This window comes from Anolis sagrei, chromosome 5 (assembly GCF_037176765.1).
Source record: "Anolis sagrei isolate rAnoSag1 chromosome 5, rAnoSag1.mat, whole genome shotgun sequence".
Taxonomy (NCBI): Eukaryota; Metazoa; Chordata; class Lepidosauria; order Squamata; family Dactyloidae; genus Anolis; species Anolis sagrei.
This window is the reverse complement of record NC_090025.1, coordinates 163,676,468-163,699,482: the sequence shown is the minus strand read 5'-3', so window position 1 is coordinate 163,699,482 and position 23,015 is coordinate 163,676,468. Positions and strand designations below refer to the sequence as shown.

General features: G+C 41.1%; 1 protein-coding gene across 2 annotated transcripts; it reads right to left on the bottom strand.

Annotated features, from left to right (window-relative positions):
• Nucleotides 1–2,000: 2,000 nt before the first annotated feature.
• CBX6 (chromobox 6) lies at nucleotides 2,001–22,554 on the bottom strand. 2 transcript variants are annotated; one of them, XM_060777067.2, is made up of 5 exons: nucleotides 22,348–22,554; nucleotides 22,155–22,198; nucleotides 19,093–19,158; nucleotides 18,867–18,933; nucleotides 2,001–12,672 (listed from the first exon to the last, which is right to left on the bottom strand). In XM_060777067.2, the coding sequence occupies exons 1-5, from the start codon at nucleotides 22,414–22,416 to the stop codon at nucleotides 11,701–11,703; spliced, it is 1,218 nt and encodes a 405-aa protein (XP_060633050.2). In that variant the 5' UTR covers nucleotides 22,417–22,554; the 3' UTR covers nucleotides 2,001–11,700. The 2 variants fall into 2 exon arrangements, with proteins under 2 accessions (XP_060633050.2, XP_060633051.2); XM_060777068.2 differs by having other exon boundaries at nucleotides 2,001–12,618.
• Nucleotides 22,555–23,015: the final 461 nt, after the last annotated feature.

Sequence of the window (23,015 nt, the reverse complement as noted above, 5' to 3'; positions counted from 1 at the left end):
GGGGTCTAGGATGCATGTGGTCGCTCTCATTCTCCAAGTATCTTGTCCACATCTTTGGGTTTCACCAATTGAAATGAATCCATCAAAACCGGACAAGCAGGTGCTTGTGTTACATCCCCAGAGACTGCCATTAACATGGTGCCCAAGCCAGTACGGATCAAAGCGACTTTGTCCATGAAGAACCAAGCAAAAGCTTCACAGCAAACTGCCGAGTTGTCAGGGCTCCCATCCTGAGAGGTGGGATTTAACAGGCCTCTGACAACTCAAAACAGTTCCGCTGGACGGTTCTTTGCAGACGCAATATTGGCTGCCAGAAAAGATTTCTGTGTAGCTTTTTTTGCCGTGTCATATGCCCTCAAGAGGGCATCAAGACGTGCTTGATTTTACCCACACGGGCCGAACGCTACACGCCTTGTAGTCTCCTCTTCTTTCGCTTCATCGCTGCCAGCTCGTTGAACCAAAGGGCTGGTTTAGCTCGGCCATTCAGGAGGGGACGTTCTGGAGCAGTCATCTCCCCATTCCAGAGCATGACCAGTGCATCAACAGGATCACCTACTGAGGTGGCGAGAAACTCCTCAAGAGCCATCAGGATCCATAAGCTTCCTGGGGCAGACCATCTTAATGGGTCCTCCACCCCCTCGGAGGTTAGGGGGCACAGTAAGTCTAAACCTGACCAGGTGATGGTCGGTCCATGGCAACAGAGCGATGGTATGCTCCTCTACAACACCACCGTCATCACCTCCCTGACAGAAAACCAAGTCTAATTTGAGTCCAGCACTGTGAGTAGGGCCAGATAGCAATTGGGACAGCCCCATGGTTGCCATGGAAGACATGAAGTCCTTATCCGCTCCTGTTAGGATGTTGAAGTCCCCCAGCACAATTAGCATTTGGTTCGAGACTATCCCAGCTAGCTCAGGTAGGGAGACTGTAGTGCAGCGGGGTAGACGCTACACTAGCAGAATCCCTATTCTGTCCCAATCACCTACCCTCAAGTGGACACATTCAAAAATATTTGACTGCAGGATGGAACACCTGGTCACTGGGATAGAATCCCTATAGACCACTGCGACCCTGCCTCCCCACCCACCAGGTCTTGGCTGGTTCTGTACGGAGAAGCCTGGTGGACAAAGCTGGGTTAGATTTACGTCTCCAGCCTCATCCAACCAGGTCCCTGTAATGCATGCCAGGTCTGCCTGCTCATCCAGGATTAAGTCCTGGATGAAAGCTGTTTTTCCATTGACAGACCTGGCGTTCAACAGCACCACCTTTAACCTGGAGGTATTGCCATCCTGGGTACCCAATCTTACCACATCAGGAGACCGTTTTGGAGCTATTAATGTACTTACACGTTCCCTACATATACCTATTAAATGTACCTATTCCTTTATTTAAAGAATAGAAACTCAACCTCCATAGCTTCAGATGATGTGAACATGGAACAAACAGCACTGTGTTCTAGAATATAAAAGGAAGCAATTCTTGAAAAGAATTGCTGCCAAGAGCAGCCGAAGACGTGAGCTTCTAATGCATCTTGGCATCTTGCAGTAATTACTGGAAGGAAATTTAACCAAAGATAAGAAATGTGCTCATTTTTTTTCACTTCCAGTAGCCAAGCTCTCTAATATTCCTGGAACTTAGGTCCTCCTTCAGTGCAAAGTGACAGGGCAGCACATGGCAAAACGAAGAGCCCTAGTTGTGCTCCGAAGACTTGTAAAGCAAAATAAGAAGCAGATCTAAATTTCAAAATAGATCAGAAAAAGGTATCTGGCATTTAAGTAAGTAAGATACCTGCATGCGCAAGACTTTTCTGTGTTCATATGAAGAAGTCACATATATTTCTGAACTGTAACATAAAGACTAAGGCAGTAGGAAGCCGGTCTTATAAATTGAACAACAAGAATGAAGTCAGGAGATGCAGCTCATTACAGGACTGTTTAACCTGAATTCACATTTTATTGGGGTAGGGAATCAAATAAAACACATATACCAGAGGCAAGAGGTTTTGGAATGTAACAATTTATTGGGGTACATCTTTTAACTCCCCATTTCTGGCATTGATACAATACTCAAGAGCAGCAGAAAGAACAAAATGTACAAGGATACAAGAGTAATTAACACCTCACAAACCAGGAGCAACCCACTTTTCTGAGAGGAATGCTGACAGAACAGGGTGATTGAATCACCTGCCCCGCAACACTTCACATCCACCCACTCTGGAAAGTTTAGCCAGCTGAGAACTGGATTTTTAAAAGCAACCAAGCAAATGCAAACACTATATTTAAAAATGAAGAATTATAAGACAAAAAAAAATACATAACACTTCATTCGTGCACAATTATTTCTTTAAATGCATATTTTCCAAAATAAAAAGTTACCAGATATATATTTAAGCTATTGGTTTTCAAAGTATACTTTGTATATGCCATGAGGCTAGAACACAACAACTTCAGCTCACTCTTTTACAGAATTTAACACCTGGCCTCAACTTTGCAAAAACTACATGCACAGCCTTACAACGAAGCACTCACACATCATAGGTTTGATAAGGCCAAAGTGAGTGCCATCTTCCCCTCAGAAAGCCTTTCTACATCAATAAGGGCAACAAACCATCAGCATTAGATATGGCAAGGCTGAGGCCTGGCACTTGGCAAGTGCAAGGGTGAATGCAAAAGGAGAAGCAAGCGCCAATTCTGTACCTCCTTGAAATGATCCATGTGGAAATGAGAAGCTTTTCTTCAAGAGAACTGAACCAGCATGGTGTTTCAAATGGTTGGGCAGAAAGTAGAAGGTTTTAGGGAGGGGAAATAAGTACCAGAAACTCCATGAAAGCCATTATCAGATCTATTTTCTCCAGGGTGGTAGCAGTCACCACCATGAAGCAACGCTGATTCTGGTAGGAGTCTCTACTTTCTGACAACCATTTGCTCTTGTGAAATTCACCTTAGAAAATATTCACCTCTCTCCCCTTTACCCAGCTTTTAAATCTGCCCTGTTTCTTCCCCATTCTTTCAATTTTATTCCTATGGATAAAAAGGTATCCCCAAAATTAAAATCACATTATTACCACCAGTTTACAGAAGACATCTATCTTATTTCTAAAAAGGGTCTAACACCAAAGCAGAGCAATTTACCATTAGTTATATGTGCTACCAGCAGCATCCTCAGAAATATTGATTCTTTATTATGTTTGCTTGGCTCAGTGGAAAAATCCTACTATAACAGAGCTGCTTTTTAATGTACTACTGTATATATCCAACATAAAAGAGTTTCCCTATGTTGTTTCAGTACTCAAGAATGTAGCATATCATTGGCTGTCTTCCAAGAAATGGCTACAGCCTCATCAGAATCTCACTTGCCCTCGGAGTAATAAATATTCCTGCTACGCTAAAGGGCAAAAGTCAATTAAGTTATTTTTGTGCCTCACAACATAGCATGGAATTATGATTCTCTGATAGCCTGAAACAAACATTTTGGTAAAAAACAAGGGGAGGATTTAAAATGACTCACACTATAGGTAGGCCCTGATATGAGAGTGCTGTATTTTTAAAGCATGTGCTTATATTTCTTAAGTGCCACGCAAAGCAGGAATCAATTTTCAGCACACTGGATTCAGGAACTGAATGAATCCAACCAAAGGAAACATTTAATTAAATCTGCAAAACATCTCTATCTACATTGTAGGTCCAACCACATAGCTTTTATTGACTATTGTAAAGCGAAATCTCCTTTTAGAGTTTGTGTTTTTTTGTTTTCCCTTATCACCCTGCTCCACATATTCATCTGATATATCTTCTTCCTCTTGCTTCCATTAGCTGAATCTCCATCGTAGTGAGCAACTGAAATAGCACAACAGCTTTCTCCCATCTTCACAAGCAACCTCTCATCAGATGCCTACTACATTCCTTCAGGGCCAGGACTAGATATGGAACATCCCTTAGGAAAACTGACACAAAACTGTCAGGATCTAAGCATCACTTGAGCATGCCTCTTCCTTGTCAAGAAGCCCTTGACAGTTTCATCTAGTGGTGCACAAAAGGAAGAAATATAGACACAGACATTTCTCTTACCTCACAGCATTTGAAAAAGAGAAAAGGCAGTGTAGTAGACTCAAGAGCTTAGCAACCAAAGGCACCAAAATTGAGCAGTGTGGACTCTATGTAGTGGCTGGAAAAACCGCCATCTGACAAGAAGCTTACTATGAGGCCTGAATCTTATTTCTAGTTCCACAGAGAAAACTCATTGAAGCAAGTGTTGAATGAAAACTCAACACTAACATAATTGGTATCCATTGTGTCTAATCTAGCTATGACCAACAGTTAGCCCTAGTCTTCAGGCTCTGTCCTGCTGCACTAGTAGCATCCATATGTGTCAGCAATATGGAGCCAGCAATAGGATAGAGATGAACTACTGACCTGAGCCTATCAACTGTTTCCGTACTGAGGCACACCTGAGACCACAATGCTTCCATTAACAGTGCATTTGGTGGTTCAAAAATTATATGTAACTTTGCAACATGCAAACACATATCTTGCACGCACTATGCATGTTATTCAAGTTAAGGTCATCTGCATATTTTTTAGCTTGTGTAAGTTATTTTTCTTCTACTAGATACTAATAGGTACAAGAGGAACTTTGCTGTCTAACATGACTAATATACTAGAGTGATATCACTAACAACAGAAAGCTTGCTTCAGCTCCATTCTAGGTTTATTAATTTTTTGGCTAGGCATTGCTCCTATGTTTGCAAGCCTATCTTAGCAGCCATATGAGTTAGACATCTTTTCATTTAAAAAATCTTCTCATAATGGTGAATTTCTAACTTTTACAAATGCCATATTTGCAGAATTTACAACAGGCGTAGTCCTATGCTATGTACTAGTATTTTGTCAGACTATACAGATACATGGCATTTTCCTACATATAATAAGGGAAATCCTTTGGTTGAGTTAGAGGTGGTGCATCTAATCATTCAGAAGGACCTGAAACTGATTTTTTTTAAATGCCAATTGGAAGATGATAAGCTCAACTGTGAACCATATGTGTTGCATGCAACATAGTAACAAGTAACTAGAACCATTTACTTAAAAGGGACTGGGAAAAATCTATATCTCTGGGGAAAGTGCTGTCTATCAGAACAGCCAAGATTGGGCTCAAGGGACCAACAGGTCGATTCAAGCTTTTGATGCTATCATAAACTATGCATTTACCAGTCAGAAGTATCCCAAAAATACTGTTACGACCAACATACCTCTCAAGTGGGGCAGGAGAGAAAGCAGGGAAGATTAAAACACAACTAAAGGTAGTTGTAGTTGTAGGAGATGAAGCCATATGGGGGAGGAGAATATTCTTATCCTAAGCGTCATTTCTATGGGTCCTCTAAACCTGAATCATTCAAAAACTAACATTTATCCCGGGAAAATAATAAGACGACTGTTTACAAACATTTAGAACCATTTCCCAAAGCAGCTCCACCTCTGCTTCCAATGTAATTATTGTGTTGGCTAGAAGAGCAAGTAATCTCCAAACTGAAGCTATATAGCCTGCGGATCAAAAGATTCTGGCAATCCCAGTTCTCAGCTCTCAGAACTCTGTTTACACTATTGGCTCATGGCGCCTTTGTTTAACACAAAGCTGTCACAGATTAAGTGGAGGATTATTTATATACACAGAACATAAACTTACAATAAGAAAATAAGATCCCAGTTCTTGCACCCTTAGTGGACAGTCAAAAAAGCAGCAAAGCAAGCAAGACTGGAGCATGGGATGCGCCAGGCAAAACAGTGCAAGACTTCAGGGCAAGTGGCAAGGGAGAATAGCAACATGATGGGTCATACAGTGAAACTCTGAGCACTTAGTGAAAAATGCATTCTGGGCCTTTTCCATTTACTCACCCAAGCCCGTGACCTTTCTCAATTTGCTCCACAACTCTAACAACTGCCCAGCAGAAGAAATATTCAGCATTTTATTTTTTTATCTGTTGCTCCCCAATTTGTTTATCCATACATTTGCATACTACTGGAAAGGCAGACTGCAAAAGACCATTACAAAGCAATTAATTTCCCCTAAACATAAGAAGCAGACACGGGAACTTGATGTCCAGAAAATGGACATCTGATACAATCTATTTTATAATAGTAGGGCTATAAGACAGCACACCCTTCATTTATCCAAGAAGGACTAACTTATGCAACAGTAAAAGGAAAAATATCCCATTGAAACAGGCGACACAGTATTTCAGTGGCTCTCCCAATCTCACGTCCAACCTGTTGTTTTCATACACATACCTATCACTACCTGCTTGTAACTATTAAGAACCGAGCATGAATAGATTAGCACATCCATAGGAAAAGGGTGGATGTCTCACTGAAAAAGATATCATAGTTTCTGTATGCTACTGAATAGGGAGATCCCCTAAGAATGAACAGATAAAAAACAGCTCTCTGCACAATGCAGGTGTAATGCTAAACATCCTAGTGGGGCAGATAATGCTTTATTTTTGGGGGGTTGGACCCAATACCTTTTCCTAAATAGATGACATATATTTGGTTCTGCCTTGCCATGGGTAAGAACTGTGAACAGCTAAGAGCATGGAAGCAAAGGTGCAATTTTGCATGCAAGAGATAAACACAAAAGGTATTTTCACAGACACACAAGAACACAACCCACAGTAGCAGGACACTTCAATAAAAACCTGCCATCCTTCATCCCCCTTTGTCCAGTGCGTATGCTATAAAATGACCTGCAGCTATAAAAAAAAGGCATCCAACACACTTGGATTAAGAGGCTTTCCCTAAGGTGTTTATAACTTACATGAAACATGGGCAAGATGACATGGTGTCAAGATGACACCAGTTGCTGCTAAAAAACAAGTGAACTCTGGCCTGGCTCTTGCCTAGGCCTAATACTTTTTCTGATCTGGTTTAAACCAGTAGGAAGAGCACCAACCTGTCTTCTACCAGTGGGGTCCTAGACAGGTTATTCTATGCCATCAGTTATCACACTGTCAGCTATATACCAAGTCACATTCCCTCTACTATGTATTTACTCTTTCCTTTCAAGATGTCCCATCCTCCAAATTCTATACCACATACATAATCTAAGACTGCCTTGCTCCTTTGGCTTATCTTCCCTTGGGGCTTAGAATGAAAGTAACCAATGCAGACTAAGGGCCCTTCCACACATCCCTATATCCCAGAATATCAAGGCAGAAAATCTCACAATCTGCTTTGAACTGGGTTATCAGAGTCCACACTCAGATAATGTGGGATTTTCTTCCTTGAGAGTCTGGGATATAAGGCTGTGCCAGAAGGACCCCAAGTTACCTACATGAGTAAATGTTTGCTATCCTTAGGAAGGGCCCCATTATTTCTCCTGTCTTCAGAAATCTGTTCCACACCTGATAACTTCTGGTTTATATGGATGTGGAACATACCAAATAAATCTTATTTGTTATTTCTTATTTTCAACTACCAGTATGCAAGGAAACTGAGAGAAAAATGTCCAGCTTCTCCAAGCTGTTTTGATTTGGTTTCAAAGCTTAGACATGTTCTTTGCTTATTATACCTTACATCTTATGAACAATCACAAAGCAGCAACATGTTCCCTTCAATTCAATTCCTCTCTCTACAGTAGGTCATTTTCAAGTCCATACAGTTAAGTTGCACCCACAAAATTCATGGCCACGAGCCACAAACCCCATCCAACAAAACTTTGTCAGAGCAAGGCTGAATTCTGGCATAATTATATTCAAGAAGAGAAGTAGGTAGAAGGAAAAGCATTATTCTCATGCCCTCAGGTTAAGGGTTCTAGAAGGATTAAAAGAAAAAGATAAGGACTCGTTTCCTCACCTCAGAAACTTGCTCTTGTTACACTCTTTGCTTTTTTTTCCTCACCCAGTCTCAGTTATCTGAATGCCACCCTCCCCATCACACACAAATACTAAAAATACTCTCTTCTTTAAGGACCAGCTAATATCACTACAGTTTGTGCAATCACTGCATTTAATATTTTTAAATTCTCTATCCTCCTCTGTCTGTAAAAATCTCATTACCTTTTTTTAGAAAAACTTTTCTTTACTTTTTTCCTTTTTTGCAAAACTAGTCTTTTCTCTTCCCCCCCTCCCCCTCCACCAAACTCTCCTCTAAGAACAAAAAGGACAACAAACATGGCACAGACACAAACAATATTCCCTTGGTTCCCTCGCACCCCATTCACATGCCATTTTCCAACCAAATGCATCTACAACATGTTTCTTATCCTCTCATCATGAGAGGCAACATTTGGAAAGATACAAGGCATCAAACATAGCTTAATCACTATTGATAACTCTCCATCACTCTCTAGTGGTCAAACTGTGTCAGGGACAAGGTTGTCACTTAAACGGAATGGTAACTGTTAAGTTTTTGGAGGGTGTTATCCAACAAGGAGGGGGAAAAGGCAAAAAACAAACAAACAAAAAACCACCCAGTATTCCGTGGGCACACCTGTTTGTTCCTTTTCCAACCCTTTGAAACTGATGTTTTTTTTTCCCCCGGAAAGGTGTTCAGAAGTAATTAAAAACCTCAGAGCAACCATTCTGATAGGTACTATGTTAAAAACACTAGATACGGCAAAGGAGTTGTTGTTATCTGAATAGGTTTCAGCCCTTATTTACACTCATGACTATTTCACGTATTACGGGAAAGATAAATTTCTTTTTATCATGTACCACATTAAAAACACAAATGTGCTGAAGGTGATGCACATCTGAACGTACAGAATAACATAGAAACCATAATCAAACACTCCTGCTGGGCATGTGTTTTGTCCTCCTTCCTAAAAGCATTTTATCCCTTTACTTTCATGTCAAAATAGTACGAAGCATTAAAAAGAAATTATCTTTACCACACTGTGAATTTGCCCCCCCCCCCCCCCCAGATTTTTTAACCTCATACTGGATACTTTTTATGTTGGTACAAACTCCAACAAAAGGAGTGTCCTAACCTATATCCTTTATCTATCACTGAAAGGAAGAAAAGAGTCGACCCAATGCCCTTGGAAGTACTTTAAATTAAATCAGCCAATTTTGCACTGCTTTTTAAAAGAACATGAAAAGCCTTATTCTGTACAAACCATAATGACAGGAAGTTCAGGAAGGAGCAGGGATGGCTAAATCAGCCAAGGGCCCATGTGCTAAACTATTTTAGGGGTTTCCTATTAAATTCCTTTTTGTCTACTTCTTAGACAAAATTCAAAATAAAACACCACAAACATACCCAGCAATCTCAAAACACGATTGACTAGTATGCACCAGTATAATAGTTCCTCTCTTGCAGCTTCATAAAATAATTCTATTTTTTCTCCCTTAAAGTCTTCTCTTTAATACAAGTCTCCCTGCTGATCCCCCATTATACATGTCTATCTTCACCCAGCCCACCCACTACTGAAGCTACAGCTGTAAGCCTCCCACTTATTTCAAGGCAAAGCAGTGATACAGCCCACCTCAACAAACCCACAAAAAACAACAAATAATTATCCAAAGCATGCACATGTGGATCTGCAGAAAGCCTTGGACAGATACAACAGTAAAAGATGTGTGTAGGTACATAACCCTACACATCATAGAGATTTCACTGATTTTGAAAGATTTTTAGAAAGACACAAAGGGTGTTGTACAATAGGCTAAAGGAATAGCAACATCTTTGAATCTCATGTCTTAGATACCAATTATACTCAAACTGTCACAGACAATCACACTGTTTAACATTACACATGTTGCTTCTGTTAGGCATCTCTATGTATAAACACTTATACTTAAGATTATTAATAATGTATCACCACATACCATCTTTCAGACCTGTACTAGGCAAAGTCCTGGAGGTTTTTAAGCACAAAGTCAAGTGGAACTTTGCCAAGTCACTGAAGAAATTTGTAATTTGAATAAAAGTGGGAGAGCATAAAACAGAAAGAAAAGTGAAGGGACAGTGGAATTCCTTCCTAATGTGAAACAATAAGGCCAGAGAATGTCACTTAAAAACAACAAAACATGTCAATCAAGGACCAAAAGCCACAAATGTTTGCAGCACCAGCTTTTACATAAATTGATAAATAATTAACTCATTGTTAAAACAAACAACAAACAAAAACACACCAAGCAAGCCCTTGAAAGTTCAAAAAGGAATACAGTAAATAGATGTTGTTAAGAACTTGATTATTTCAGTGAAGTGTAGCATGCAGGCAAGCCCTTAAGAATGATTACCTCAAATACACCCTTGTCCCCCAACAGTGTAACAAATTTTACAAAGAGAATGACAGGTAACACCATACATACAGAGACACACACAGAGATGCCACTAAGAACAGGCACACAGGAGGGGGAGGAAATCTTGCAACAAGGCTGCAACCTAACATGACAAGAGAGCCATGAAGCAGTAGCTTGCAGAAATGGTTGCATTTCTGCAATAAACCTTGGACACCAATACATGAGTTCATAGTTATCAACACCTGATGGATGATGGAGGGAAGGTAGGAAAAGAAACCACACTATTATCTGCTTTCGAGACAAGGTGTTTAAATTTCAGTCAGAATGAATTCATGAACAGCAAGGCATTGTGGGAGGTGGATGGGAGGAAGAGGCAAACATATAATCCACATGTACACCATACATACACCTCAAGATCTAAGAGACACATAGTAAGATTTGTAACAGGTTCTTAGCACCTTTGGTTGGCAATTGTAGAGGCAGTTTGACATCCTGGAAATTGCAGATGTTCATATTCTTCTATCACACTCAACTAGAGATGTGTGTAGATAAAGATAGTATGGCAAGCTTGTTCAATCACCTCATAGAAAGGATAATGGAATCAAATTCACCAATGCAATATAAAAATAATCTTCCCTCCATAGTGAAAGATATGGATTCCCCTTTCATTGGGAATTTCAGGAAAGGAGCTCAGGTGCCTCATTATAAAGAAGAAAAAGGAATGGCAGCAGATGATAGGACAAGACTGGCCGCTTAAAAAGGATGAAGAAGCTCTGACTTGACCAAAACAAACATGTGTCATGTGCTAGAACCAGATGAGAAGGGGAGAACACACCCAAGTACTATTACAATTAACTGATTTAGCACCCCTAATATTATGCAAAGTGGAAGAGTACCTGGATGACACTGAAGAATTAGTATACATAAATCCCTCAAGAAATTCTGTAGCAGGCCCTACTTAAACAGTGAGATTTCTCTTTTGTCATCTCTCCCACAATGGCCCCAAGAGCTTCTTCTTCCTTGAGTATAATCAATGCTAGCCATCGTATCCAAGTCAGAGATGTAAAAGAAAGGTAACGACTTTTGGTTATAGCTGCAAAGAACTGTAAAATAAAGAGTGGCTAATGGATGCTGGTTTTACTGAACAACATCCTCATGCAAAAACATATCCCTGATTCATTCATAACTTTTTTTGCCAATCCTTAAGTAAGTGCAATACACTCCTTGTAGAGAAAAGTGAAACCTTGTGTCCCATTATAACTCCTACCAACTGTAACAACTGAGAACTTCAAGCATACATCTAATCCAATTCCTCCATTATCATCTTAAATTCCAAGTAGAAAGGGAAAAAATGGTTGAAAAGGAATAGAGAGAAGAAAACAGGCATTCACACCATGCATGAACTTGCAGAAGAGCCTCCCTGTCCTATCCCCCTTCCCCAATTCCAGGAAAGATGCAACTTATTTGCCACCGGCACCATTGCTGCCACCACCTCCAGCTGCTGCCACCTTCTCAAAATCTTCAGGATTACAGAATTCCTTGATGGTGACTGTTAAGAGGTTGCTGGTGACGTCAGTGACCACCACATTAGAGCAAGGGGACATTTCAGGACGCCAATCACCAGATTCTTGCTCTGGATCAGATGAAGAAGGAGATGATGGCATCTGACTTCCTCCACCTCCTCCTGAAGAAGACCGCTTCCTAGTGGCTGCAGACTCAGGAGGAATTGACAGATCAAGGACCTCTGACTCACGCCAGTCAGGAATGGCAGGGCTTAGCGTCTCAGGAAGCAGCTTTGGTGGTGAATCATCTGGATCAGATGAGGAGTGAGGAGCTGGTGAAGGGCAGTCAGAGGAGCTGGAACTGCGGACATCATATGTATTCGAGCCAATGACCCCACAAGAAGCACCTTGAGATCCTCCTGCCTCTATTTTCCCTTCCAACGATGCAGCTGGAGCCGATGGCTTGTTGTACAGAGGAAAGCCTCCAAATTTCATGTGGCGGATCTGATTGCGAAGCATGCTCTCACTAAACTTCTTGCTCTTGCCAATGACTCGGTTTCGTGATGGGATCTTGGACCGTGCCAAGTTTCCTCCCCCACCTGCTCCTTTCCCTCCTTTATCGATGACCTTCAGGTTGAGTATGATGCGGCTGCGCTTCGGCTCACGAGGCTTCACTTTCCGGTTGATGATGCGGACTGTCTCCGAAAAGGGAGAGACAGGAGGACGTATGCCAGTACCCCCACCCACACCACTACTCTGGGGATCTGGGCGGGGCAATGGACGTCGAGACATACGGTGGCATCGTCGAATGTCCTTCTTCAGCCGGTGCACTGCAGCACTGGAATGGAGCTTAGGTGAGGCTGTGCTGGAACTAGGCTTAACAGAAAAATGTACATCCCCAATATGTAGGGCCTCTGTCTGGGCCCGAGCCTGCAGTGGATGGGGGAAAGCAGAAAACGCAAAGTTAGTTTAGAAGAAAATATTATTCCATTTAGCTGCAAGGGAAGAGTACAGGGTAGTGTTTACAAGTAATGGCATTTTATCATTTTGAAACATTAGAGTAGATGCAGTGTGAACCTTCCATGAACAGAAGAGTTCTCTCCTTTCACAGAAGGCTTCTGATCCAGCAGAATAATTCCTCTGTCAGAAATAGGAATGAGATCAATGATTCCATTCTCCAGTCACCATCCCCTACTCCCTCATGGACGCTAATTCCAAAATGATGGGAAATTTATCAGGCCAGGGGGCAAACTGCAACAGCTGTAGAGGAGATGGTAAGAATCAGCAATACTGCCTCCCTGCCTCTACCAGTGGGAGCAAAACTAGACATAAGAGCAATTCTTTCTGGAACAGTAACAGCCAAATCTAGCTCAGAAATTCTCTCTAAAATAACACTTTTCCTGACCTTCCACTAATAGAATAGTGGGATATATCCATAACGCTGCAATGTTTTTCAAATGTTTAGGTGACAACAGATTACCTTTATAATTACAGTTATTTTCCCCATTCTTCTTTAAATATAATTAAGTTCTCTTAGAAAATCATTACACAAATCAACTGGTTTTGTTTTTGCTTATTTAGAAAATATAAGGTAGTGAAGGACATGAGGCTTGTGTATAATGGTTATTTTTCTTATATTAATATAGCATTTTAATAATAATAATAATAATCAGATTCAGACAGACAGAGTTTTGGAGCATAATACTCCTGACCTCACAATCGTGTTAAAAAACAAAGTATGGATCATCGATGTTGCAATCCCAAGTGACAGCAGGATTGCAGAGAAACAACTGGAAAAGCTGACACAATATGAGGATTTAAAGATCGAACTGCAAAGACTCTGGAACAAGCCAGTAAAGGTGGTCCCAGTGGTGATCAGCACACTGGATGCAGTGCCTAAAAACCTTGGCCTGCACTTAAACACAATTGGCGCTGACAAAATTTCCACCTGCCAGCTGCAGAAGGCCACCTTACTGGGATCTGCACACATTATTCGCCGATACATCACACTGTCCTAGATACTTGGGAAGTGTCCGAAGTGTAATCAAATTCAACAGCCAGCAAAATGTCTGCTGTGGACTCATCTTGTTGTGTTTCAAATAATAATAATAACTTTATTTTTATACCTTGCCTCCATCTCCCCAAAAGGGCTTGGGGCGGCTTACATGGGGCCGGGGCCAACAGAATAGTCAAAACATAAGACATTAAAATCTACAAAATTATATATATATAAAAATGAAATAAAACAACAACATTGAACAGTATATAAAACAAACATCAAAACCAACAACCAATAGCAAAATTCAATTCAAGAGTAAATCCACATATCATTCAACAGTATAACTCCTCTTTAATTTGATAATAAAAGTATATTTTTGAAATTGACTTTATTTTATACATTTCATCCTTTTAAAATTAATATCTGACTGCATAAGGCTAGAGAGCAAAACCAAATATACTCTGACTAAATCTTCATTAAAGGGAAAGGGTTAATGCCTAATGAACCCAATCATAATTTTTGCATTCAAACTATCAGGGTAAACAATGCATTTACTCCTGTTTTTTCTTAGTTCAGTTGGGTTCAATGAGCTTTCCCACCATCTGGTGTTCATAATAAGAACTGCAGGCAAATATTTGTGCTCCATTTCATGTTCTACTTACTTACTTGCCCCAATAGGCAGCCATCTAAAGCTTTAATGTAATGAGAGTATTGTGTTATTCAGCCATGGAACAAGACAGTATGGCAAGATTGCCAGAAATAATGACTGATGTTGGTTCCTCCCTCTATGCAGATAAGGCACCCTACTTTTCCCCAAATGATCACTCTGCATCTGGTCTAGTCCATGGCTGGCCACCCGACAGACTTCCTTGGGCAACCAATACCAGTAGGCACAGCCATGCCCTTCAATGTTACAGAGTATTCAGCTGAAGAACTGGGTCACTGTTGCATGAACTATTTTCCTTAAACTCTATAAAAAAACTTCAGACAAAATAAGCCCTCAACTACATAGGTCTGTTCCTCCTTTTAAGAAGGACTGTAGATTAGCAGGAGTACACAAACTTTGCATAAGAAACCATTTCAGTTTCAGTCCCCTGCATATTCAGATTGATTTGGGAGATGAGAGATCTCTGTTGCTAATACTGGAGAGAAGCTGCCCTTCAGTGTAGACCAGGGTGGGTAACTGTGCTCCCCTAAGATGTTTACAGACTCCAATCCTCATGGGCTCGTACCACTGGCTATGATGGCTACAGCCATAGTTCTTCACCCCTAATACAGACAGTTAGCCCAAACAGATCAGCTTGCTATAGTTTCCAATCCTGTGTGCATGGGTTCCAGATATGATATGAAAAGGCACAGTGCTGGATTCAGATTTAGTCATAGGTACTGCAGCATCACTGAAATCAATGGAATTTAAGTGTGCTTAAAGTCATAATCCTATTGGGGCTTTACATTTACATGATTGCAGGTTAGACTGTCAATTGCACTTTCTAAACTCTTGTAAAGGAAATGCCAAGGTCTACTGCATAAGCACAGCTGCTTCCCCCCTCTCATACGCCAGAACAGCAATAGGAATTGCCACTGGAATGCCACCTGGAATGGCATTGCTACATAAGTATGCCTGCACTGGCCTAGATGAATTTTCACTTAAATCTAACACAGAAGATGAGAATGTTATCCTTATTTTTAAAAAGTGAATCAGTATGGTCTGCCTTGAAAGTTGATCAAATTTTCTCTTTCTCCTACTTTAGAATTTCCCTTAGCTCAGAGTAGACATTGGACAGCTTTCCAAAAATATAACTCAGTTATGGGATTATGGAAGATGAAAAGCAAAACTAAAAGGTGAAAGCATCACCTGTCAAAGCATGCTTCTTTCCCCCTATTTCTTTGAATATCACAAGTTAGTTCTTGTAAATTATAATGGGAAATCCCCAATGAGCTCAGAAAACTATGCTTGCTACTGGCCAGTTAATTAACTCTTCTTAGCTTACATCCAGACTCCTTTACATTTATTATTAATATGGTGACCAGTAAGATTCTTTAAATGTAACAGCAATTATTCATTGCAAAGGGCACATACAAGCATGCCATTATAGCATGCCAAGGGAAAAGAAGACATGGATAAAAGGAAGAAGTTAAATAATGTCAAGTTAATTTGTCCACCATATTTAAAATGTATTTTGATGGAGTGGCTGCAGCCCATGAAAGCTTGTTGAAAATAGAACTTAATCTTTACAGTGCCACAAAACTATTTTTTTTAAAACATATTTAAGTCAACATTGTCAGGATACAAATAACTATATCTAGTCCCTACTACCTCTTACTAACTATTATCCTTTTCAGTAATATAAAATACTATTTTCCTATTTGAATCCAACAAACTGGTGGTGGCCTATTTCATCTGGTACCAACCATCCAGCTATTGATAAAAGAACACTTTAAAAAAATAGAATTGGTAATATAGTAACTAATGGGTAGGATTCAGTCTTCAAAAGAATTCATTTGGCAACTAGAAACTTTGCCAATTTTTTTAAAAAAATGAAGAAATGGTCATGTGTGCCAGCATTGTTCATTTGTGAGAAAAAGGAAAAATACTTTCCAGTTCTGAAAACACATGTCAGGGTTGTTTTTAAAACAAACTTTACTTCTTACATGTTTTTTTACAATAAAGTTTCTCTTTCGTTTGTATATGAAACAATGTGTTTTAAAATAACAATATGCCAACAAGTACTCAGACACAGCTGTTCATAATACTGTGTGTAGACTGGTTTAGTGGCCAACTTTAGAAAGCATCTCAGCATTCCAGGTTCATGTATTCTTTCTAAGATTCATATCAGTAAGTTTTAGCTGAAAGCCAATAGTAATGAACCCATTCTGCCTCTTGTATAAAAAGGAGTGTTGCATTAAGAAGTGGGGCAATTTAACAGTCTATTTTGGAATAGAGTGCTAACTGAAATTAATCTCAGGTATTATTATGCTAGTGCCGGTAACCTCAAAGCTGGGTTTCTGCAATACAGTGTACATTAGACTTTGTCTGTACCAAGTTCATAAACTTCAATTAGTTCAAAACATGGCAGCCAGATTGGCTATTGGCACAACTAAGAGTGATCATATTACACCAATATTAAGATCACTCCACTGGCTGCCAATTCATTTCTGGACAAGGAACAAAGTGCTGGTTGTTACCTTTAAAGCCCTACATAGTTTCAGTCCAAGTTAGCTATGGGATTGCCTCCTGTTTAATTTACCCCATACGTTGCATACACGTTTCTGGACTTGGAACAACTTTAAAAACCAGTCTCCTCTGGCAGGCCTATCCAGATGATTTTTAAATTATGAGTCTTACACCAAGTACCATTTTTTAAAAACATGTATTTATTTTGTATGTTATTTTAAACTGAAGCTGTGTGTTTGAAGCTGATGGCATGCATTGTATATTAATATGTTCTTGCTTCCTACCATGATCAATAGAGTGAGATAGATAAGAAAAAAAAAGAAAAACATTATTATGATATTCACAAACCTTTATGAAAAAACACGGTTTTTGCCAAGTGTCACTAGTGCAGCACATCTGCCACTTTCTATGGAAGATTGCCCCATAGTGATGCTTGCTTTAGTTGACTAGTATAATATATTCTGCATGGAGTTGCCTTGAGGTTCACAAATTACAGCTGAGCAAACAAAGTAGTCAGGCCCTCTGGCATGCATTTTAGCAACTTAGGTAACACTGGTTTTGTTCAAACTGTGTTGGCTATCAACTTATTCCCAAGTTCAACTCAAGGTGCTGGATTTGACCTACAAAGCTCTGAACAGCCTAGGACTAGAGTATGTGAAAGACCATCTCTCATACAGGCTGCCTGGAGTCTAGGGGCCCTTCCACACAGCCATATAACCCAGAATATCCAGGCAGAAAATCCCATAATATCCGCTTTGAACTGGGTTATCTGTGTCCACACTGCCATATATTCCAGTTCAAAGCAGAGAATGTGGGATTTTATTCAGATGTGTGTAAGGGGCCTAAGATCTTCAATGGAGTCACTATAACATGACTCATTAACCTGTGTCACAAATGTGTCTGGCGGGGACGAGAGACACGGCCTTCTTGGCTGTGGCCCCCCGCTATGGAACACACTCCCAAATGAAACAATATCGCCTTTTTCCCGCCAGGCTTTTAAGGAAAAAAATTAAAATCGTGGTTTTGGGACCAGGCTTTTGGTCAGCAGACGTAAGTAGCACTTTAGATGGACATTGACTGGAACAGCGACACAGCTAATGAGACTGTTTTTACTGCTTTTTATTGTTTTAATTATTTCTTATGTACTGTTTTAATTATGTCTTATGTTCAATTTTGGTTCTATTATTGTGATTGTCATGTATCGACATCATATCGGTGCCTATTGTAAGCCATCCTGAGTCCCCCTCAGGGGTACAGAAGTGATGGGGTAGAAATACCGGAAATAAATAATAATTATGCTAAGCTGGTGAGTGTGAGACACAGGGCTTCCTTCATGACAGCAGCGTAAATTAATTTTTAAAGAGTTTTCCCCTATTTTTTTTAACTATCAGTATCAATCACATGTATGAAAAAAAAAGAATCAAAGAACTGGCCTGTTTTAAAATAAATAACAAGTAATTTACATGGCCTTTGTGGTGCAAACATGTGAAATTGATTTCTCTGGGGATTTCTGACGAACTGGTAAATATTAAAACATAGTAAAGCAGCAGTTGTTACATTCTAGCTGGATGTTTTTAAAGCAAGATGTAAGCTACAGTTTATTGTCGAAGGCTCTAGAACATGGCTCTATAGCCCGAAAAAACCCACAAGAACCTAAGCTACAGTTATTATTTAACCCATATTTGCTACTTGTAGCCGCTCTGAGTCCCCTCGGGAAGACATTATTATTATTATTATTTCACATTCAGCTACATGGCATTTTTTCTTGGTGTTTGTGGGGAAAGGGGAGTTGGAGGGCATAATATGTTTAAACAATAAAACAATGCTTTTATGTGATAATTGTCATATTGATAATCTCTCTGACCATTTCCTTCCAAACATTACTGAACATTTATGTCCTTTGAAGTTATGACATCACGGTGAAAGGCAAGTTATTAAAGTGATACTTACCTTCAGCAGGAAAGTTTTAGGTTTGGGTCCTCTCTTCTTAGGTCCATACAGCTCACGTTCACGCTCCCTGGAGAAGGAGGGGATTTCATACTTTTAGAGAGAAGGTGTCAACTCTGAGACACTCAACGCCATTGTAATTTTTAAACTAAAGAGCACTTTAACCTCACCACCACAGCAATTCCTAACTCCTATCCCCACTGCTTCCCAAAATCAATCTCAAACTCACTTTTGCTCAAAGGCTACAATCAGACGGGAATCGAGGATGTTCTCTTCAGGTTCCCAAGTGCTGTACCTAAAAAGGTGGACAAGAGAACAATTAAAAGGAGGGGGAAAGGGAGATTTATGAGTGCAGGCTCAGGAAGGATGGGGCGAAGAGAGGAGAAAGAAAGCATCCAAACTGTAAAATGACCACTTTCACTGCTGTGGCTCAGTGCCATTCAACCCCACACTGCCCAAATCTCAAGTCCTCAATGGGGAACAGTTAGTTAGTTTAGTATAGACTAAAGGTTTCCCTTCCCCCATGTCTCCTGTATGACAGTTGAAATGTCTCTAATTTCTGGAATTTCCATGGAGTGAGATGGATAAGAAAAAGAAGAAGAAATCATTTTATTATGATAGACACAAATCTTTATGAAAAATTAGATTTAATTCATTGGGAACAAATGATCTGATCTGAGTCCCCTTCCACAAAGCTGTATAAAATGCACATTGAACTGGATTGTATATGGCAGTGTGGACTCAGATAATCCTGTTCAATGCAAATGTTGTGTCTTATCTGTCTTGATATCCTGGGTTATATGACTGTGTGGAAGGGCCCCTAATTGTCTTCTTGCATGCCGAGTTGTGACTGCTAAAGAAATATGGCCTGGACAGTCTGGACAAATGAGTAGGGGCAAGAGGGGCCTTCCCATACCTTGGGTCAGGTGTTGTCCAGCACTCTGTGATTTCTTTAGAAAGCTAAAGAAAGGCCTTGTAAAATTAAGTCTTGTAATTCTAACCACCCTTAAACATACAGCAGAGCATCCAAAAATCAAACAGGATACTTAAAGTTGAGGATTCAGCTCATTAGCGAGCAGAGCATGAAGTGCTGTTGGTTATGGCTGTAAGAATTCAGAGCTTAGGCAATTCTCCTTGGAGTGGAGAAAAGTGGGATATAAATATAGTAAATAAGTCATTCTTAACCTGTGGGCTGCAAACCACCAGTGGGTCACAAGGATGAAAACCTGGTCCTCGAGCCTCCTCCGTCTTTATTTATTTATTTGTTTTATTTATTTTATTTCTGCTCCTTTTGTGCCACCCGCCACTCTTTCCCTGGCGCTGACTATGGCATATGATATGGTCTATCCAATGCAATTTTCTGAATCAGCACCCCAAATAACCAAACTGAATCTAAAGTTGACCAAAAACTGATTTGTAATCCTTTTGGTATTAATGTTGGAGAGTAGTCCCTGGTCAAAAAAAGATTGGGAACCACTGATTTAAATGTTTATTTTAATTGTACATTGTTGTTAAGGCATTGGATTGTTGCCTATCTGTAAGATGTCTTGAGGATAGAGAAAGGCGAGATATAACTATAGTAAATAAATAATTGTCCTGGATCCCTCTGGGTAAACAGGAGGGGCTCAGGTAAACAAATATTATTACATGTCCTTAAAAGTGCTAACCCCAATGTTTATTTGCTTTATTTATACTCCACCTTTCTCTACCCCAAGGGGGACTCTAGGCGGCTTACAATTGCACTACCATGGTGCTTTAAAACATACAAACATCAGTTAAAAGCATAAATTATAAATTGAATATAATAATCATAGTTTAAAAATACATTCAATAAATCACGTCATCCAGTGTCAGAGTCAGTGCCATTCCGAGGTCAATACACATTTTCATAATAAATATTCCTGCGGTGCTTAATCTTTCAAATGCCTGCTCCCAGAGCCAGGTTTTGACTCTTCCTAAACAACAGGAGGGAGGGGGCTGTCTTGATATCGATAGGAAGGGAGTTTCACTTCCCATTGAAATACTAGTAAGTTTATATTTGTTAAAATTGTTCTTCATTTTAATTATTGTATTGTTTTTAAGTGTTTTTTGCACTACAAATAAGATATGTGCAGGGTTCATAGGAATTCATTCATGCTTTTTTCAAATTACAATCCGGCCCTCCAACAGTTTGATGGACTGTGATCCGGCCCTATGTTTAAAAAGTTTGCGGACCCCTGGGCTAAAGCCAGCACTTTGAATTGTGCTTGGTAACAGACTGGCAGCCAATGGAGCTGACATAGCAGGGGGGGTGGTACACTCCCTGTACGCTGCTCCGGTGAGCAACCTGGCTGCTGCCTGTTGGACCGGTTAAAGCTTATTATTATTATTATTATTATTATTAGCGGTATTTATATACCGCCCTTCTCAACCCGAAAGGGGACTCAGGGCGGTTCACAGTGTTGGCAAGCTTCTGAGTACTCTTTAGTTTACACATGTTGCAGTAAACTAAGTGGGATATAACCAGAGCGTGGACCATGGTGGACAAGTTAGACTTCCCAAGATACGGGCACAACTGGTGCACAAGTTTTAATTGTTGGTTGTTATGTCAGCGATATTTGTATATTTGTATACCGCCCTTCTCAACCCTAAAGGGGACTCAGTGTTGTTCACAGTGTTGGCAAGTTTCTGAGCAGTCTTCAAAGGTAACTCCACATAGAGCACATTGCAGTAAACTAAGTGGGATGTAATCAGAGTGTGGACCACGGTGGCCAAGTTAGACTTCCCAAGATATGGGCACAACTGGTGCACAAGTTTTAACTGTTGTCTGTTATGTCAGCTCCTTTTGATTCGCCAGAGCTCTTTCTGGGAAAGGAGAGCAACTTAGGCAACATCAGGCCTAGGCCAATTTGGGCCCTCTCTCCAGGTGTTTTGGACTTCAACTCCCATCATTCCTAACAGCCTCAGGCCCTTTCCTTTTCCCCCTCAGCCGCTTAAGCAGGAGTTGAAGTCCAAAACACTTGAAGAAAGGGCCCAAATTGGCCCAGGCCTGGATATAGTGTAAATTAGAATGAGTGCTGTTTGACACCCCTGTCACAATGCTGTGGGATCTTGCGAGTTGTAGTTTGGTGAGGCAGAGGGAAACTGCACTCCCCATGATCCATGGTCTTTTCAAGGGGTGTCAGAATGCATTCCCTCTTCAGTGGGAGATGCAACCAGAAAGGGGCGAAAAGGCACCCCGAGGAGGCGGGAAAGAGGGCAGATAGACAGACACCCGACGAGAGACAAGACAGACAGGTTGAGAGGACTCACTTGATGGCCCAGCCTTTCCACTTCACCAGGTACTCGATGCGTCCCTGCAAAATACGGGGAATTTGGCGGGAGGCGGTGAGGGAAGGAAGGAAACGGGGGGAAAAAAAGAAAGAAGGGGGGCAGGTTAGCGGCAGCAGCGAGCGACCCTCAACAAGCCAAGCCCCATACCAAGCCCAAGCCAAGCCCGGCTCACCTTTCGGACTCGCCGCTTGATGATGGATTCGGCCGCGAAGACCCGCTCGCCCACTGCAGACAGCTCCATCTTGGCTCAGTGGCAGCCCATAATAAGCCCTTGCTTTTCCTTAGGGCTGAGGCAAGCAAGCGGGAGGCTCTACTGCTGCTGCTGCTGCTGCTCCCGCGTCAGCGGCTTTGAGGAGGAGGGGGGGAAAGGCTGGCTCGGGCCTTTATGCGCAGGCGCAGGAGGAAGGCAAGGCGAGGGCGCGCGACACCTCGCGCACGCGCGGAGGGAGGGGAGAAAGGCAAGGGGCGGTTGGTGCGACGCGCGCGCCGCTTTTGCCACCCGCACGCGCGCGCGCCTTCCCTCAGCTCTTCAACCGTCGCTTTCTCTACTACACACACGCAGAGATAGGCATGACGTCATCTTGAGACCACGCCTCTTTCGCTTTTTTTTCCCCCTCGCGCGCCTGTACACTCTCCACTGCCGCGCCCCCCCTCCCTCTCCCTCAGCTCTCCAACCGTCGCTCTCTCTACACACACACACACACGCAGAGATAGGCATGACGTCATCTCGAGGCCACGCCTCTTTCGCTTCCCCCCCCCCCTCCGCGCGCCTGTACACTCTCCACTGCTCTGGCTCTCTCTCTCTGTTTCTTTTTTTTTGAGCGCAGAGATGAAAAAGAG

Excerpts from the sequence above, each read along its gene's own strand:
- CBX6 (XM_060777067.2), bottom strand. The coding sequence starts at position 22,416 with ATGGAGCTGTCTGCAGTGGGCGAGCGGGTCTTCGCGGCCGAATCCATC. Across the intron at positions 19,159-22,154 it reads TGGAAAGGCTGGGCCATCAA|GTACAGCACTTGGGAACCTG; the intron begins GTGAGTCCTCTC and ends CCACCTTTTTAG. Across the intron at positions 18,934-19,092 it reads ATTGTAGCCTTTGAGCAAAA|GGAGCGTGAACGTGAGCTGT; the intron begins GTGAGTTTGAGA and ends CTCCTTCTCCAG.